Source organism: Heteronotia binoei, chromosome 16 (assembly GCF_032191835.1).
Source record: "Heteronotia binoei isolate CCM8104 ecotype False Entrance Well chromosome 16, APGP_CSIRO_Hbin_v1, whole genome shotgun sequence".
In the NCBI taxonomy this organism is placed as follows: Eukaryota; Metazoa; Chordata; class Lepidosauria; order Squamata; family Gekkonidae; genus Heteronotia; species Heteronotia binoei.
Window position 1 is genome coordinate 29,052,167 of NC_083238.1, and position 19,396 is coordinate 29,071,562.

The window sequence follows — 19,396 nt, forward strand, 5'->3', positions numbered from 1 at the left end:
TCAACAGAATGGCCAATAAACAAAAAAAAAAGTAGCATAAACAATACAAAAGAGCAAACCAACTGAAAGTATTATTTACTAACTAAAATATGAAAGACTAAAACATTTAATATCCTGTGTAAATATATATTCTACATTAGGGTTGCTAGCCTCCAGGTGGGGCCTGGAGATCTCCCGCTTTTATAACTGATCTCCACATTGCAGAGATCAGCTTCCCTGCAGAAAATGGCTGCTTTGAAGGGTGGATTCTATGGCATCATACCATGCTGAGGCCCCTTCCTTCTCCAAACCCCTCCTTCTCCTGGCTCCACCCCCAAGATCTCCAGGCATTTTCCGACATAGACTTGGCAACCTTACTACAAACTCAAAACACGGAAAGAATATTTGTCTAAAAGCTCAAGAGAACAGAAATGTTTTCCTGGGCTATGAAAGACAGCAAATTTAATGCCAGGCAAAGTTCTGCATTGAGGGGGTTCCCAGAGACTCCATGCCCTAAGAGAAAGGGTCCAGTCACTGGCACTCACCTACCTTATCATCCTTCTGTAAGTAGAGACATACAGAGCAGGGCCTTGAGGGTCAGAAAGCAGGCTCATATGGCAAAAAAAACCAAACACAATCCTTCAAGCATCCTAGTTGCAGAGCACAGAGGGCCCTACAGGCAATAACCAGCACTCTGCACTGTGCCCTGAAGCAAACCCAGCAGCCCCTGGTGATATGGGATTGCTGCTGCACCCTGAACCAATAGACGCTTCTGAACAGTCTTTACAAGGCACCCTCATGCAGCTTGCTCTGCAGCTGTTGAACCTTGATGAATTACAACAGATGGATAATTAATGTCTCTCCATGAAGGTCCACAGCGAAAGCTGGCTAAAAACACTATGTACTATAGAAGAGACGTGGGCTTCTATCTGCAAGCTACAATCTTCTGGCACTCTAAAACTGCAGGTCTCCATGCAACTTCAACCTCAGAAAGCTGACACTGGAAACATCATGGCTTTATTTTTTGACCAAAAACACCCGAATCTTACACAGACTGAGTTTCAGTTTATTGGCCAGGCCTGGCTTGGTTAAATGGAGAAAGAGCATTTGATGTTATTTCTACTCTCTGTCTTTCCCACGGAGGTATGCTGGTCCCTGTTGCTTCAACACGAGAGAGCAAAATATCAAGATGTAACCCCCCACCCCCACCCCACAACACACACTCCATATATCCGTATTCAATGTGTGGAGAATATTTAATCACTTGGCAATCAACCAAGCTAAACCCAGGTAAGAGCTCATCACAGATCCTTTTAAACCACATAAACTGGCTTAATCTACAGATTAAATGCCATCAAGTTTAAAGAAATATAAAAGAGAATCTATCTGCCAATAAACCAGGGCTGTCTAAGTATCATGTTTTTCATTAGATATGCCAGAAACTCAATTTTAGAATCCAGCTAAATCTCAAAATGGTTGTGGACATCTGCTTTGGTGAAATTCTGTAGGCAAGGTGACAAGACGTGTTTCAGTTGTACACTAGAATAGAAACTACAGAAGAATACACTACACTTTGATAAAAGCCCCTAGGCATGGAGGGGGGAAGGATTCAAAATTCTTGGGCATCAAAACTGAATTTTCAGGTATACAGACAAGCAGATATCACAGATTCTTCCATTCTTTTTGTAGTGCATACATTGTTAAATGTAACCAGCATACATACCATGGAAGAGACTTTAAAAAGTATGTATACACACACACACAACTTAAAAATAAAATTTGATGATGATCTAGGATTGCAAAACAGTTTTGGATTATGCAACACAGCTCCTCCAGATTTAATTGACTGCAATTCAATTTAAGGATGTACACAAAATTATAGCCATTGTTGCAGTACCAGAAGCTCATCAAATATTCATTCTTCAGTTATAACTAAATACATTTAATTACCATAAGAGAGCTTTATAAAAATATATATATCATCCAATTTAATTAAGGCAATTAGGAGAATTTATAGAGAAGGAGTAAAAATGCTTTAGAAGCTGTTTTGATTTTTATTGATTATGTCAAAAGAGGATGCTTATTACTAACTACAAAAAGTGGGAAGCAAACTGTTATTTTACTATACTTGTTACCTTAGTTTTTGGGAAATGAATTTGAAATCCTGAAACAAAGACAGCTGAACCCTGAGTCTTGATGATAAATCACTCGGAATGCATTAGGATCTATTCGTGCTAAAATAAATCCTGTTCCTCCTGCAATTTCTGCAGTTAGAGAACAACGGTGCACAATGTCATAGCAATATCAATTTGACCCACATTCACATGCAAAATTAACGCTACGGGCCAATCAGGAAGAAGTCTTTTTTTAAATAGAAGTTTTGGACAGATAGGGGGATTTTTAATTTGGACCAATTAATAGACTGCAGAAACAAGCCTTTGTTTTCTCGGCTGAGATCTAGATATGACTTGTCAACCTCTGCTGAATGGTAATATTTACAACTTCAACATCTGCTGGTATCTAAATATGGCTGTGTTTCAGAAACTCCCTTACTCTTGGAAACTCTCACTGAATCCATGCAGAAAATGAAACCCACAGTATAAATATTTGATGTCAATGAATAAATATGACATGCAAGATTCTCAGAACTGAATGGAATAAGGTGCTAGATCAGGGTTGGTCAAACTTTCTTAACGCAAGAACCACAGAGGATAAGTGTCAGATGTTTGAGAGACACACGGCATGAATGTCAGACATCTGAGAGCTGCAAGAAAGGGAGGAAAGGTTGAAAGAAAGTAATAGATGAGGGAGGGAGAGGTGGAAAGAGAGCAACTTTAACTTTAAATACATTCTCTACGTCCCCGGCTGATTTGGTTTGGAGAAGTGATTTAAAGAGACAAATGCCTTCTCCAAGTCAACCAACAGGGCAATGGGGGCTTCAAGAGCCACACAGTATGTGTAAAAGAGCCACATGTGGCTCTTGAGCCACAGTTTGGCCACCCCTGAGCTAAATCATTCCATTTTGCCAGAGCAATGGGATATGGTCCTTAATTTTATACCTGTTGTTTCTATGGACCTTCAACCGCAACTTATCCAGTTAAAAAATGTATTTTGGATAAACTGGATACCACAGCACACTTTTAAATAAATAACTAAGCGAAGTGTCTAACTGCTGGTGCTGTAATTCACAGGATGCGTCTCTAAAACATCTGCTTTAGGCCTGTCCAGTTATTCTGTCTTTTTGGGAGAAATTACTTATATTGATTTTGCAACAGAATATTAATTGACCTTTTATGGAGACTCACCGATGATCAACAGAAATGGATCCTCCGTGTCGCTAGAAGAATTACGTTACAATGTTAGAAAGATTAATGCCCACCTCCAGTAATCCAATGGATTAAGGACTTTACAGCCTTATCAGTATTTGAATATATGGCATATAGACAGCAATTCCACACGAACATGGTTTTAGATACTTGAAAATCTTTCAAAGATGCTTATCGGAGACTTGCCACCACTATTGTTATATTTTGGTTATATTTTTTTTCTGGTTTTGGGGGGGGGGGTGGCAATTATTTTTTAATTTAAAAAATCATTCAATAAGCAACCCCTTGGTGCTCTTACTCTTAGGTGTGTTTACTCAAACAAGGAACTGCTAAGAAAATGAGGCTAGCCACAAGTAATGAGGCCCAGAATGACTGGGGGGCTCTTGATTTAGCTTTGATTCCTGCCCGCAAAAGAAAAAGAATAACTTTGTGATAATTGCACATGTGTGAGAGGGGATTCGGGTCTTGCTTTCTCCTCTCTTTGCTCTGGTCTGTAGTTGACCTCTGTCTCTCTGGTGAGTTGTACATATTGCATTTGAATTGATTTTGATATTATTGCCATTCACCACCTACTTCACCAGTCAAATGTTAAATGAATCGACTAAAAATTAATAAGTATTTTACATCAATTGACTAAAAATCAATAAGCATTTTCTCTTTATCTCAGTAATCAGGTTTGGATCTAGCCAGTTTTTTTTATTCAGTCTTACATAATTCCTTGGTACAACTCCTGCCTCATTGTCTTTTGCCCATGCAGACCACTCACTCACAGCTTTTTGGGTTTCCCATTTTTCACCAACCGAAAACCCAGTTGTTGGTTCCAACCCAAAGCTAATATTTCCCATTTTAGAGATTGCAAACAGATGTGATGTCTCCATTGAAGTAAGGTCTCCTGAACCATAAATAACCAAAGGCAACGAACTATATTATCTCAGATATGAAGACATCTCGTAAAACCTCAGTGGCTTTTGATGCCATCAATCATAGTATACCCTTCCGAACTACCTTTCTGGGCAGCGATTGAAAAACACTGTCTTGTTGAGGTTCTGGCTCTACCTGGAAGGTACGTTTCAGAAGGTGGTGCGGGGATGCTGTTGCTCAGTCCCTCAGTCTTTGGGCTATGGGATCACCAAGGTTCCATCTTATCCACTGTGCTCTTTAACAATTACATGAAACAACTGCGTGAGGACCTCCAATGACAGTATGTGGACACTGTAGATGACAGTATGTGGACACGCTCCAGATGATCCAGGGAGGCTGTAGAAACCCTGAATCAATGCCAGGAGGCAATTCTGGAGTGGATGTGGGCTAATAAACTGCAGCTTAATTCCAGCAAGATGGAAGTGCTACTGGTAGGAAGGCCTGACCCAGGATTTAAGGTGTCACACATTCTGGATGGGTGGGGTTGCACCCCCTTTGAAGGAACGGATATATAGTCTGAGGGTGTTCTTGACCCTGGCCTATTGCTGGATAAGCAGATGGCAGTCTGTAGCCAAAAGTACCTTTTACCAGCTTTGCCTTTCCTAGGGGAGAAAACATTGGGTTTTGTGGTGCATGCCCTCGTTACATCTGGATTACATCTACCAAGATCTGCCACATAACAAGCCAGTGCAGAAGTCAGAGACCTAAACAATTCAGCGATAGGCTTGCTTGAATAAAGTGGTCTTGCACAACATGAAAAAAAAAAAAATCTGGTGAAGGGTGGTGTGCTCTTCACGCCTCCTTTGCAAGGCAAGACCAAAAGGAGGGTGGTGCCACTCCTTGAAAACATCTTGTTTGTCCCACAACCAAGTCAAGAGCCTCAGGAAAATGGATCGAGGGAAGAAATCACCTTCTCAGCATGCCCATGTTAATGCCAAATTTAAAGAACCAACTGGAAACCCAAGCTGTTTACGTATTCAAAATTCTGCACACACCTTTCCTTAGCTACACAATAGCAAAGCATCTCTTTTACCTGATTTTTTTTTCCCTGACAATCATCCAAATTTACCAGGAGGCAGGAAAGCCTCCAATTGTCAGGAAGAGATTCATAAGAGGCCGCAGTGCTCTCGGCCAAGCTACAGTAGAAGGGGTTGAAAACACAGTTCACACACAAGTGCTTTCCAGCGCGCTCCCTTCAACAAAGAACAGGCTACCTTTCCACTTTAAACCCTGAAACGCAAGATGTTGCTAAGGAAGCGCCAGAAGTGTCATTCAGAATGTTGATATGGGATCTTTGAAAAAAAAAATTCTAACTGGCAGTTGCCTCCTACGGCTTTACAGTTAAATAAAAAAGCGGACAGATAGATGCATTTGCAGAGCCGCTATTCTAGAAACTGGAATCAAGACCTTGAACATTTTTTCACCCAGAAGCATTAAAAAATCTTCAATGCCAAGTTTTAAGGCTTCAGATACCTTACCTGCCAAGATGCAAAGGCTAAAAAAAGAGTTCAACTTCATCGTTCAGCAGGGATTTTGCTACTGAGACCTTCTTATTTGCCCCATCATATAACACAAAATGCCTGTCGCTGATCTTAAAACTCTTTATTCATTTCCTTTTGCTTTGTTGATGGGTACATGTCTGTAGAATGTATGCAACCATGCCCCTGTAACCTCTATGAGACATAATGGTGAACCAGCGCGAGCATGAGCGGAAAAACTGAACCTGAAAGGGAAAGCAGGGTGGGGGGAGAATTGCTTTTTCACCTTATTTCACCATGTTCGTAAAGGAATGCAAGAAAAACACTGAAAGCAGCTTCTGAAATTATGCATTCCAACTGCTCCCTCTGGTGGCAAACACAATTACACCCTAGTAGTTTTCTTCAGCTGAAAATGAACAATGAAATAAAGGCTGAACATGGGCACGCACACTGAAATTCTGGGAACGTATGAAAGACACGAGAAGTGGGGAAAGAACTATATACAATTAACACAACAGAATTCCGCATTTTGCTTTGCATTATATCTTTCAGTGAGGTTAAAACTACTGTATAATATTATTAAATAGATACACTGAATATTGTATTGTAGCCCAAGCTCCCCATACCAGACTAGCATATTAACAGAGCATAAACAGGAGCACTATCATGGAGTCAAATATCATGAGGATACTACTAGCCATAGGGGTCAGACAGATCCAACCAGTTTTCTTACAAGTGAAAAAGGAGAACATACTCTTTAATCACTAAAAATGACTATGCTGGGATGACAGGACCTGCATGGACAAAAGCCACATGGGATGGGGGCTGTAATAAAGGTGGGTGATTGACCTTTTGCTCAGTCTCGAGCCAGTTTGCTGTAGTGGTTAAGTGTGTGAACTCTTATCTGGGAGAACCAGGTTTGATTCCCTACTCCTCCACCTGCATCTGCTGGAATGGCCTTGGGTTAGCCATAGCTCTGGCAGAGGTTGTCCTTGAAAGGGCAGCTGCTGGGAGAGCCCTCTCCAGCCCCACCCACCTCACAGGGTGTCTGTTGTGGGGGAGGAAGATAAAGGAGATTGTAAGCTGCTCTGAGATTCTGAGTGGAGGGCAGGATATAAATCCAATAATCATCAAAAAGCTAGCTGGATCCAAGCCACAATTATGAATTCTGTGTTGTCTGAAGAACTTCTGGGACGTTGGAGAGGTATGTGGACTCAGGCCTCACCTACAGGCACAAAACTAGAAGGGAATGCTGGAAATACCAAGTTGCAAAGCGCAGAGTCAAGCAACAACTTGATGTGCCACCCTTGGAGGTGGCTCTGCTGCCCCTCTAAACTGAAGAAGAGCTGCTTCTATTTAGTACAGGGGTGGCCAAACTGTCGCTCGGGAGCCACATGTGGCTCTTTCACACATATTGTGTGGCTCTCAAAGTCCCCACTGCCCTGTTGGCCAACTTGGAAAAGACACTTCCCTCTTTAAAACACTTCACCAAGCCAAGCCAGTGGCTTGGAGAATGCATTTAAAGTTGCTTTCTTTCAACCTCTCTCCCCCACCTCTATTTGCTTTCTTTCCACCTTTATTTCAATCATTCCTTCCTTCCAGCTCTCAAGATACCTGACATTCTTGTTTTGCAGCTCTCAAACATCTGATGTTTATTCTATGTGGCTCTTATGTTAAGCAAGTTTGGCCACCCCTGATTTAGTAGATGCCCTTATCTCAAACTTCAGAGTTGTATTTGGATCGAGGTGGCTCGGCGGTACTGATGCTGCATTCGATATGGTCAACCATCAATTACTGACCCGCCGCCTTGCTGACGCGGGGATTCAAGGGTCGCCTTGCAATGGCTTTCCTCTTTCCTTGATGGTTGGGGACAAAGGGTGGCAACTGGGAGAGACCTGTCCCGGAAACACCCGCTTAATTGTGGGGTGCCACAGGGGCCGGTGCTCTCCCCAATGTTGTTCAACATCTACATGTGCCCCCTTGCCCGGATTGCCCGGGGGTATGAACTGGGTTGTCACCAATATGCTGAGGACACCCAACTCTTATCTACTAATGGACAGCTGGCCTGACTGTGTCCCAGAAAATCTAGACCTGGGGCTGCAGGCTGTGGCACGGTGGCTCAGGCTGAGTAGGCTGAAGCTGAATCCAGCGAAGACAGAAGTCCTTTGCCTGAGTCGGGGCGGTCTGGGAAGGGAAATCCCCCTACCAGCATTTGACGGTGCGCCATTAAAAATGGCGCGCAAGGTCAAGAGCTTGGGGGTGCTACTGGAGCTGGCCCTGTCAATGGAGGCCCAGATAGCAGCCACTGCTAAATTCGCTTTTTTTCATCTTAGGCGGGCAAAGCAGTTGGTCCCCTTCCTGGACCACGACGACCCGGCAACAGTGGTCCATGCAACGGTCACCTCGAGGTCAGACTACAGTAATGTCCTCTACATGGGGCTGCCCCTGTGCTGAACCCAGAAACTACAGCTAGTGCAGAACGCAGCAGCCAGGCTGTTATTGGGACTCCCTAGATGGGAGCACATACAGCTGGGGCTGCAGAAACTGCACTGGCTGCCAATAATGTACCGAATTCGTGTTGGTTATTACCTTTAAAGCCCTATATGGCCAAGGACCTGCCTACCTTAGGGACCGTCTCTCCCCATATATTCCCCAGAGGATACTAAGATCTGGGTCGCAAAATCTATTGGTAATCCCCGGGCCAAGGGAGGCCAAACTGAAAGTCACCAGAGATAGGGCCTTCTCGATTGTGGCCCCTCACTGGTGGAATCAATTGCCAGAGGAGGTGTGGGCCTTGCGGACCCTTGCCCAGTTCTGCAGAGCCTGCAAGACGACTCTTTTCCAGCTGGCCTATACTTAAGAATCTACTGTAGAAGAATACCATCGCCACGGAAAAACTGTAAACTGTGTAACATCAAGATTTTAGCTCTAAACCAATTTAAATGGTTTTAATGTTTGATTTGTAATATATGGTTTTAATGTATGATTTATAATATTTATGTACGATCTATTATATGTATTGTGATTGTTGAAGTTTTTATGCTGTGAGCCGCCCTGAGCCTGCTACAACGGGGAGGGTGGGATATAAATTAAATATATTATTATTATTATTATTAATCAACAAGGCTTTTAATAGTAAGAGCGGAGGGGGGAGTATCCTAGGTTCATTTTGCATGAGTATGATAAAAGTTTTGGTGCAATGTACCCAAGTATTCATCGTGAGTGTAGTTTGCAATTATTTATATAAAATACCCTACATTGTTAGCATGCAATTGGACAGAATGGGGAGGGGAAAGAGAGGTTCTTTCAACTTAACTCAAGTTATATTGACACAACAAATGATTCCGTTCCAACCTGGAAAAAGCACAGATCCTTCATTGCTGCTTTTCATTTGAACCAATATTAAGGCCTGCAAAGTGCGTTGCCGCCCTCTGCTGGGCATTTCAGTTCCAAAAGAACAAAGTTTTGAGTCCACCAGCGGCACCTTTTCAGACCAACAGTTTTCTTCAAGGTACAAGCTTTCATGTGTACTCGAAGAAATGTGCTTGTACACGAAAGCTTATACCTTGAAGAAAACTTTGTTGGTCTGAAAGGTGCCACTGGTGGGACTCAAACTTTGTTCTGCTGCTTCAGACCAACACAGCTTACCTGCCTGAATCTAATTTCAGTTCCAAGTCACGCCACTATTGTTTCACTGCACAAAGAATGCGTAGATCTATCACAGGCATCTGCAATTGGAAACTTCCTTATGCTGCGCAAGTGGAAAGTGTCTTTTGTGCTCCAAGATGAACTGTGTCTCCGTGAGTCCGTTAAATGATTTACAGCCGTTTATATTTGCCAGTCCCCAAGGCTTTAAGCTAATGCCTCTTAAAACGATTACAGGGGAGGCAACAGTCCTTGCAGCAAACAGGGGGAAGCACGGATGGAAAGAGAGACACAGTTGGCGCTCACTTTGCCAGGTGCAGTTAAACGCATTCAAAATTACTTAATTACAGTGGACAACCAGCGCCTGGAGGCTTGATCCAGGATGCGTCGAAACTCACAAAGCAAAATTTATTTATTTTTGAGAGCCGTACTATAAGAGCCTGGTGCCAAAGCGAAGGAAGCCACTCCACTGTCTTTCACGTCAACCAACTAGGCGCTACTGCTCTATCATGGGATTAGAAACTAACATTTACAGTTCATCCCCACCCAGCAGCAATTAAAATAAAAAGCAGCAGCTGCTGCTTGGCCAGGTAAATTAAAGCAGACAGAGTTTTTAAAAACCGGAAGTAATTAGAAATCTAGGGCAGAATCTAGCCCTTGCTACTACATGCAACGCTGGGTACATTGACTATGTCCCGCATGTTCATAAAGTGTCACAAAACCGCTAGATTAAAGAAAGAGAAGAAGAACAAACACTGGGAAGACCAAGTTATCAGCATTACCTAGAATACAACGGATCAAAGTAAATGCATACTACATCAACTCTAGAAGCACTCATAAAAGGAGTCTTCCTTAGTAGAACTAAAGCCTAGTTCAAGGCATTTACAGTTAATGCAAAAAGAAGTATCTTCTGTGAAACCAATAGCCAAAAACCAGTTTCGGAAATGACAGTAACCGTACGAAGCATACAAAAGCATTTTTGCTTTGCAATGCAGAACTAATGTTAAATTTTTCATAACACTCTTCAGTATGAGTTGACTAAAGATAATTACATCCTTTGCTCACAACTGCTGAGTCCTACCCTACAGCACTAGATTCCCGGTCTTATTAATGTGCAATGTTTTAACCAGTGCCTGGACCACAGAACTCTTGACAGGAAAGCCTTGAACCTGAACAGGTCAGGAGGACACAGGCTAACGGGTTTTTTTCAATGGGATATCCACCCACTGAATGTGTAGTAAACCTCCAAACAAGTGTTTTCTGACAGCATTCCCATGGCCCCATCAGATTTACACTGGCCAGTGGGAACTAAAGTACAAAGACCAGGTTTGAGGCAGGAAAGCAAACTCCAATCTTCGTGTACGGTTGCTCAGCCTGGAAAATTGGGGAGGTGGGGGTTTTGCCTGGAGAGGGCAGCGCCTGAGGAGTAGGGATGTGATCCCATGGAGTTTGCTCCCTGAAGCCGCCATTTCCACTAAGGAAACGGTTCTCTGCAGTCTGGAGGGCAGATGAAATCCCAAGAGAATGCCAGGCCCCAACCAGAGGCTACTGTGACCCAAAATTACAAAAAAAAACCCTTACCAAAATATTATCTTAATGATTCAATTGAAAATACACAATCCATTCCAAATACACTTGGTTGTTCCAACTGACGTTGAATAATTCCAGTCAATGTTCATACATATTCACAGTAGATAGTCCATTCTTAATCCCATGAATAGTGACAGGGCCATTAACATCCACTTCCTGTTTCAGTAATTTCCTCAGGCACAGGATTAACAGAAATTTCAAAAGTCAACGAAGACATAAATTTACAACATTCCCATGGGACAAAGATGTCTCCTGCATTACTTTCTAACAGGCATCTTCTCAGAACGCTATTCAGCGTCAGCTGGAACAACTGAGTATATTTGGAATGAATTGTTGTGTTACTTTCATTTGTATGTCTGTTCTCTTATAACACCAACAATTCAAACTAGAATATTTGGGTAATTTTGGGTCAGAGTAGCTTTTTTTTTTTTTTTTAGGTCCCGGTTTGTCCCAACCAGAGGCTGGCAACTCAACCTCCCTGAGATATTCTCAGCATAGCTGGTTCTAGTCCACAGGACATCCAGCAAAGTATAAAAAGAAGGCTGCATTAGGCTAAAGTATCTGGGGGAGGCAACATTAGAGGATACTGACTGAACTACCATTTGCACAAATAGTGATGAGAGTGTCAAGGCTAGGAATGAGGGGAACCAGGTTTAAATCCCCCCGTCTGCCACTGAGTGACCTTGGACCAATTCCCTCTCAGCCTAACCTATCTCACAGGATTGCTCTAAGGACAAAATAGAGAAGAACTATGTACACCACCTCGAGCTTCAGGGAGAAAGGGCATGTTGAGTTGCTCTTGGAATGAGCAACTCAACATGCGGACACTGGGAAGAGCTACATCACTCTAAGAGTGTGTGGGCACTGTCTCCTTGAATAGGATGCCTCTCTTTTCTTAACCTGGGAACTGCCGCCCTCTAGCTCCCCTCACTTTGTCCTCTCAATTCCTCAACATGGCCACTCATGGAGACACATGTCTCTTTAGGTCACTCCTGCAGATACAATGCCCTCATCCTCCCACAGACATGATGCCAAACTGGTCATTTCTGGCCTTGAATGAGCAAGAGTGATCTTGTCAGATCTCAGAAGGGTTGACTCTGGCAAGTATTTAGATGGGAGACCTCCTTGAAATACCAGAACAGGGAAGGTAGGGGCAGGCTTTATTCAGCCACCTCTCTGAATATCCTCCAGGCCCCCAGTAGAGGTCAGTCACCAGAGGTCACCATGACTTCCAGGGGCGCACATATACACACACACACACACACACACAGAAAGAAAGAAAGAAATTAAAAAGCTGGCCATTTCTGGTTGTGGGAATACTCTTTAGATTAGGTCTTTCTCTCTTCTTTTGACTGTAACCTCAATGTGAACTGAATCAACTTGAATAAATGTAAGATTACTTTTTTTTTTTTTGCAATAGATTTATTTACCACACTCAATATCATGCTTCTATGACTGGACAAACTTGAGGATATTAACCAAATATCCCAATAAAAAAATATGATAAGAGAAAAGCAAAGGCACGTCACATTTCAGTCTCCAAGAAAAGAAGTGGATACTCTGAAACATACTCATAAGAAGGGACACAGAATTCTCCTCTGGATTTTCAGCACTTGAAAGAAATGAGAACCAACCAATAACACCAGATAGCTAGTTTCTTTCACAGGCCTGAAGAGTCTGCTCCATTGGGGCCATTATCTCCTGGACTTTATACATACAGTCCCCGTGGGACTGCTGCATACAACATTTCTATTTACTTTCCAGTGAGATTACTTTCCAACAGAAGGGAAAAAAGGCTCACAGAGCTTCTAAGCATCACACACTCACATACACAGAGTGCATGTGAGAAATCCTAAATAAAATCTAGACATTTACAGCTTCATTTACGTTTTTTAATAGCTGGAAATGTTTTTTTCCTTCCAATTAAGACTGCACTTAGCAAACGTTTAAGCAATTTGCCCAGTTTTTATAGCACTCAGAGCTCCAAACACAAGCCTGCCTAATTTAGACAAAGAAAGAACACACTTGAGGGTTGTGGCTTTTTAATTTCAGGAGTAAGTCATACCTGAAAAGCACTAGTAGTTCATTCACAAGAATGAAGTAGATCGAGTTTCTGGGGGCTCCTGAAAAAAACCTCTCCACCAGGTGAAACGCTGCTACAGCCATCAGCTTACTTATTTTCATACTTCTATTTAAAGGCGTCAGTCTCTTATCAGTGCAAGAATATCCCCGCTGGATCTGACTCCCAACTTTTCAGTGCCTGTGGATACCTCTGCAATTCTGACACAGGATGGTGGGTCCAACAACAAAATGGCCACTTCAGGATGTGGAGACAATCACAATTGGTGCAACAATTTGTACCAAATCAGGTTAAAGGTTCTGGCTTTGACCTGTAAGGCCTTGAGTGGTCTGGGACCAACGTATCTGCGGGACCGTCTCCTCCAATATGTCCCTGAAAGAGTATTATGCTCCACACACAACAACTTACTGGTGATCTCTGGCCCTAAAGAGGTCTGACAGTCCTCAATCAGGGCCAGGGCCTTTTCAGTCCCGGCCCTGACCTGGTGGAACTCACTGCTGAATGACAACAGGGCCCTGCAGAATCTTATGTAATTCCACAGGGCCTGTAAGGCGGAGATGTTCTGCCAGGCTTTAGGGTGAGGGCAGCAACAGTTGGTCATCAGCTGGCACCTTCTTTTTCCTACTCTCCCCAACACTTTGTAAGTTTTCTCCCCACCTCCCATGTGACACCCTCATTGTCCAGAACATGAACAAAAATGTGTCATTAGGACACCATCTGGGACTTCTGGAATAGTTTCAATTTAAATTATTGTGTCATTTTAACTTGTGATTTGTATATTGTTTTTTTATGATATACTTTTGTACATCACTCAGAGCCCGGCTTGTGCTGGGATGGGGCTATTAATATATCTAATAAATAATAACATCTCAGGCCTAAGTTCTGCTTAATAGGATGCCTTTTCATCTGCACAGCCAACCAGAGCTCCAGTGGCCAATCAGAAGTCCTGCTGGGCAAAAGCTTCACATGGCCCCACCCACTTACTAAAAATGCTTGGCAGGAACCAGGAATGGTGTCAGCAGGCACCATGGCGCCCACAAGTAATGCGTGGGGGCCCCTGCTCTATCTAGTTCAGCATCTTGTTTCTTGCACAAGCCAGCTGGATGCCTCAAAGATGGCCATAAGCAGAGCCTGAAGACATCACATCTCCCTCATCTCCTCAGCAACTGGCCTGTCACTGCTCACCTGAAGAGGTTCCATTGAGCTATCAAGACTAATAACTCACCAATTGGCTTATCTTCCACAGATGTAGCTAAAATTTATTTTAAAGTAATCTAAACCAGTAGCTATTGTCACACCTCCTGGCAATAAATTGCTATAGCTATATGTTGTAGCAGCTAGAGTGAAGTATTTCTTTTCATACATCAACCTCACTGAGTGACTAAGTTTTAACATCACGAGGGAGAAAAAAATCCTAAATAATATGTTCTCCACCAAACTGATTGTCCTAGCTGCTCACTTCCTACTCCATTATTAATTTAGCAGTAGGCACAATACAAACTCCTGAGGACCCCCACTGGTTGCCTCTCTCCGTTGTGATAACAAGCCTCTGCTGTTGTTCAGTCCCACAGTCGAGTCCGACTCTTTGCGACCCCATGGACAAATTCATGCCAGGCCATCCTGTCTTCTACCATCCTCCGAAGACTGCTCAAAAGCCTCTGTTTAAAAACCTCCAAAGAAGGGAAGTCCACCACCTCCCAAGGAACCAGTCCATACATATGTAGAGGATGAGCAGTAAATTTGTATACAATATAATGAAGATGTTTAACAGGTTCAAGGACCAAACAGGAATACCAGGCTAGTTTATATGGTTGCCATTTGTTTTTGGTTGAATTTCGAGTGGAAAGTGGGAATTGTGAAGGGAATAAATATGTCAAATTGATGGATATTGATGGGCAGATGTATCCTTAATTGTGGAATGCTGAGAGCAATTGAGATTCTTCCATTACACTCCATCCATCTCCTCTCAAGCATGAAGGCGACCTTACAACATCTTCTTATTTGAAGTGGGGCAACTGGCTTGTAGAGTTATGTCTCCTGTTCCCAGGGCAGAGAAATACATTCCAGTCTACCATTCCAAATTACATTACATTCTACTATTCATTACATTACAATCTACTATTCTAATCTATTATTTCAAATAAGAAATAGAGGACATATGGCCCTTCTGGAGGATTGGTGAGAATACAGATGTAAGGGCTGAATGAGGTTAGCATATCCCTGAGGTTAGAAACCAATATCCCTGTTAAGCCCTGGAGATCTCATTGTTCTGAGTGTTATAATAATTTGCAACTCAGCAATCTCCCTTTCTAGTCTGTTCCTTTGCAATAAACAGCTACTGTGAGGTCACCCATTGAATGTCCTGGAAGGCTGAAGTGTTCTCCTACAGGTTTCTTAGTACTGTGATTCTTGATGCCAGATTTGTGTTCATTTATCCTTTGATGTAAGGTTTGACCTCTTTAACCTATGTAGAGAACTGAAGGGCACTGTCGGCATTTAATGGCATATCCAGTGTTAGAACATGAGTATATCAATAACCCTGAGATGGTGTAGTTCAGGGGTGTTAAACATGTGGCCTGGGGGCCAAATTAGGCCCATGGAGGGCTCTTATCAGGTCCCTGACCAATTGGCTGTCATCTGCTTCCTTCTCCCTATCTCATGCTCCTTCTGCATAACAGCTTGATTTACAAGGTTTGCTCAATCACATGGGAACTACAGAGCAAAACCTCCATATTTTCCACTGGCTAAGCCTCCTTCCTTGGGGAGAAAGGGGGGGAAGGCAGAACTTGTTTTTCCAGGTTCTCTCAATTGCACAGCAGAGCTACTGAGCCAAGTCTCTCTTCCTTCTATCGGTTGTGGCTCCTTCCACTCCCGGGGAAGGAAGGAAAGAGCCAGAGCTTCCTTTGCCCAGTTCCCTGGACCCCATGGGAGAAATACAAAGAAAGCACCTTTAAGACTAATGAGTGCTAACGTTTTACATTTTTTTAAAAAAAAATATTTAATGTGTTTGTGTTCTTTGTAAAGTTTATATCTCTCCTCCCTAATCTTAAATAGGTATACACATGGCTGGCCTGATATGGCCTGGCACAGCAAGTTCTCATTTATATCAGATTCGGCCCTCATAACAAATGAGTTAGACACCCCTGGCATTGATGCTGTTAGATCCAAGTGATCGTGCTGTTTGGGTACGTAGCAGCAAAGTTGGCATCTAGGTTTGTAGCAAGCTCTGGTAACAGTGTCCATGTTCAAATTAGATGTTGTATTACTGCGGGTGAGCTGTTTGAAACTGGGGGGGGCTGTCTGTGCACAATAAAAGGTTTTCCCCCAGTACCTGAGAAAGAGAACTGCCATTATCCAGTAGAGGTAGTAAGTCGCTGATGATATGCTGAACTGTTTTGAGAGCTGTATGTGACTACTAGGAGTATTCTATTATTGTCTCTTTCTATTATCGTCTTGCAACACAGTACCATTTCTCTGGATGCCATTCTGGCTTTGTTAATTTGTTCCTTGACTTCATCAGGTGGATACTTTAGTTCCAAAAAGGTACTGTAGTTCCAAAACTAACATTATAAACGAACAAGCAATTTCAGGAGCAGCCGCTAGAGGGATCTGTAAAGGCCTACTAGGAAAGGAGTGAGGGAAAATAGGGAAGAAAATCATCTAATGCTAGTATGGTCGATTATACATAGCCTTTCCCCCAAAGTACCGCTATAACAATATTTGTATAGTTTTACATAAAAACATTAAGATGTCAAAATTCTTTTCCTCTCTCAAAATTTACTTGCCAACTAACCAATATACTCCTGAACATTACAACTCTGTTTTCTTTCCTCAGTACGCCAGGCTTTTCACTTTTTGCCACACACACACACAACTTTGCAGAAGGAATAAGCAAATGCAGCATTTCCCTAGTAAGCAGAATCCCAGAACACATACACCGTGTCTGTCTCTCTTTCTGTCTCTCTTTCAGCAGTGGATCAAGCAGAAACTTGATTCTGGGTTGCCTACTCCTCGTTCTCCATGCTGCCTGCCTGAATTAGCTGATAACCCAATCCAAGCCAGCCCACACCAGCACTGTGACAGCAGCCATAGCTGTTGAGGTGCTGCTACTAAAAGACTGAACTTTTCCTTCCTTCCCTTGTCTTGCCTGGTCCTGTAACCAGCAGGCCTGCTCTTAGGGGCCGCACTGACCTGTTAATGGAATTGGCTGGATAGTGGCCCAGTCCTCTCCCCGCCCCCAGCCCCAACAACCCTCCAATGGCCTTTAGGTAATACCTGCTATGTACTTAACACACTGAATTCCAAACTACAATTACAGTAAACCTGAATATGACCCACATGCTGAGCATAACTTGCTACTGTATTCCTCATTGCCTACTGCAACTAAACAGTACAAGGAACCTTACCTTTTTTGCTCTTTGGCCTATGTCAGGGGTCTTTGTAAGAAGCTTTTCAATCAAGTATTCTCTAGTCTGTAAAACCAATGTCATAATTAAAGCCAGCCTCAAGAAAGTAGGAGGAAAATATACAAGCATAAGATAATTCAGGAAGAATATCTGCTTTAAGTATTTTACCTTGGCTTTCTGGAAAAACTTGCATTTTAAAAGTTCTGCTGCCGTGGGCCTGAAATATCAGGAAGAAGTTATAAGAGCAGACAGAAAAAGACAAGTCCTCATTCATACAATTCAGGACACTGTGATTCTCCAGCGTTTTTCACTTTGTCCTTTCAAAAGCTGCTTGAATGGCTAGCATCAGCATTTCTGCATTTCAGCTGACATCTAGTCGCTAAAAATGTATTCCTTGTGGAAGCTGAACATCCAGAATGAGGGTTTATAAACCAGAATACTACTATTTATATTAGGAGCAGGGCTTATGCGTGCAAACAGTAGCACACCAGAATATATTACTGAGGCAATGGTTTATGCCAGTCATTGCCTCCCAGACCTACACAGCTACCAGCTAAGTCCAAAGCAAACCCCTCAGATATTGGCAGTGCCACTGTGGCTTGGCTTACTCCAGGTGTGATTGGCTGAATACAACCCTCATCTTCTCCATCCAGGCTTGCTTGCTGGCACAGCAGCATCTTCACAGGTAGATGTTTTTTCCCCAGCACTTAGGTCAAAAAAGGCTGCCTATCTTTAGTTTATACAGAGGATCAGAAACTGCTGTGGTTATGGCCAAGATAAACTCTTTGAGTACAACGCAAACACACCTACTTGAATTTGATAGATATGGAAAATGTGGTTGACCTATTCTGTAAATAGGCTCCCAAACTTTTACAATAAAAAGGTATGTAGGACAGACAGTTACTAGGGAAGAGCAAACATCTATGTGTCTCCAAGAGCTTGCAAAAGAATGCGGCATAAGATCCCCTGAAGGAACAAAGACAGAACAGGAACTCGGGACCTGCCTGACAAAAAAACCCACCATCTGGGGTACAGTGTACTGGTCGACCTGATCTGACTCACCTCACTTAATCCATTTTAAAGTTGTAATTCTTAGTAGTTCTTAAAGTAAGCCATATGCATAAAGCTACTCTGCTAGATGAGCAACTATTGCTGAAGAAGTTAAAAACTGGTCTATGGAGACCTTTGAAAGAACTTGTGACTGACTCAAGGTCACATCAGCAGGTGCATGTGGAGGATTGGGGAGTCAAACACTATTCTTCCAGATCAGCGTTTGCACTCCTAATCACTACACTAAACTGGCAACTATGTGAAAAATTGAGAGGGAAGGTGTGCATAATTATAGGATATCAGTTTATAAACACTAAGAAACCAGTACAATATGTATTAAAGAAGCAAGTAGAAATATACTCTCACTCCACAGAAAGGATCAAAATAACTTTTAAAAAAATAGTTTGTAGCTTAAGAATTGATTATACCAATCATTTGTAAAATTCATATTTGTAAAATTACATAACATTACAAATGATTAGCCCATTTATTACCAAAATGTTCACTGAGCAATACACCTGCCTGCCTTGAAATATCTGCTTAAATCCATTTCTCTTAGCACAGAAAAGCAGCTTTGTTTGAAAAACCAGGTTTCATCTCAGATACACCCTGTTTTGTGACTACCAAAAGCCACAACACCCCTCAACCACTGGCACCTTCCGAAGGTACAAAAGGTATTCTGAACAACTAAGGCGAGGAGCTCCAAGGTCTAGCAGGGTTTGCATACCTGAAGTACTGCAATGTTCAGGGAGAACAATATTAAGCAGATAAAGGCAGCCCAGAGACTGTGACCACACCACGCAAGCAAAATGAGAATGGGGGCCATTTTGTGGCTAGGCTTGACATAAGAGGGGATCACACTGGATGTTTAAAGGGTCAAACAAAAGGAAAAAAGGCATCCAGGTTTCAAGAATGACCTAA

General features: G+C 42.6%; 1 protein-coding gene across 2 annotated transcripts in view; it reads right to left on the minus strand.

Annotated features, from left to right (window-relative positions):
* Nucleotides 1-19,396, minus strand: part of STK39 (serine/threonine kinase 39) — a 183,364-nt gene that overhangs the window by 90,363 nt on the left and 73,605 nt on the right. For both annotated transcript variants that reach the window (XM_060257268.1, XM_060257267.1), the window contains exons 9-10: nt 17,594-17,642; nt 17,426-17,491 (exon numbers count right to left, since the gene is read on the minus strand). In XM_060257268.1, the coding sequence (XP_060113251.1) occupies nt 17,426-17,491; nt 17,594-17,642 (115 nt within the window). The remainder of the gene's footprint in view (nt 1-17,425; nt 17,492-17,593; nt 17,643-19,396) is intronic.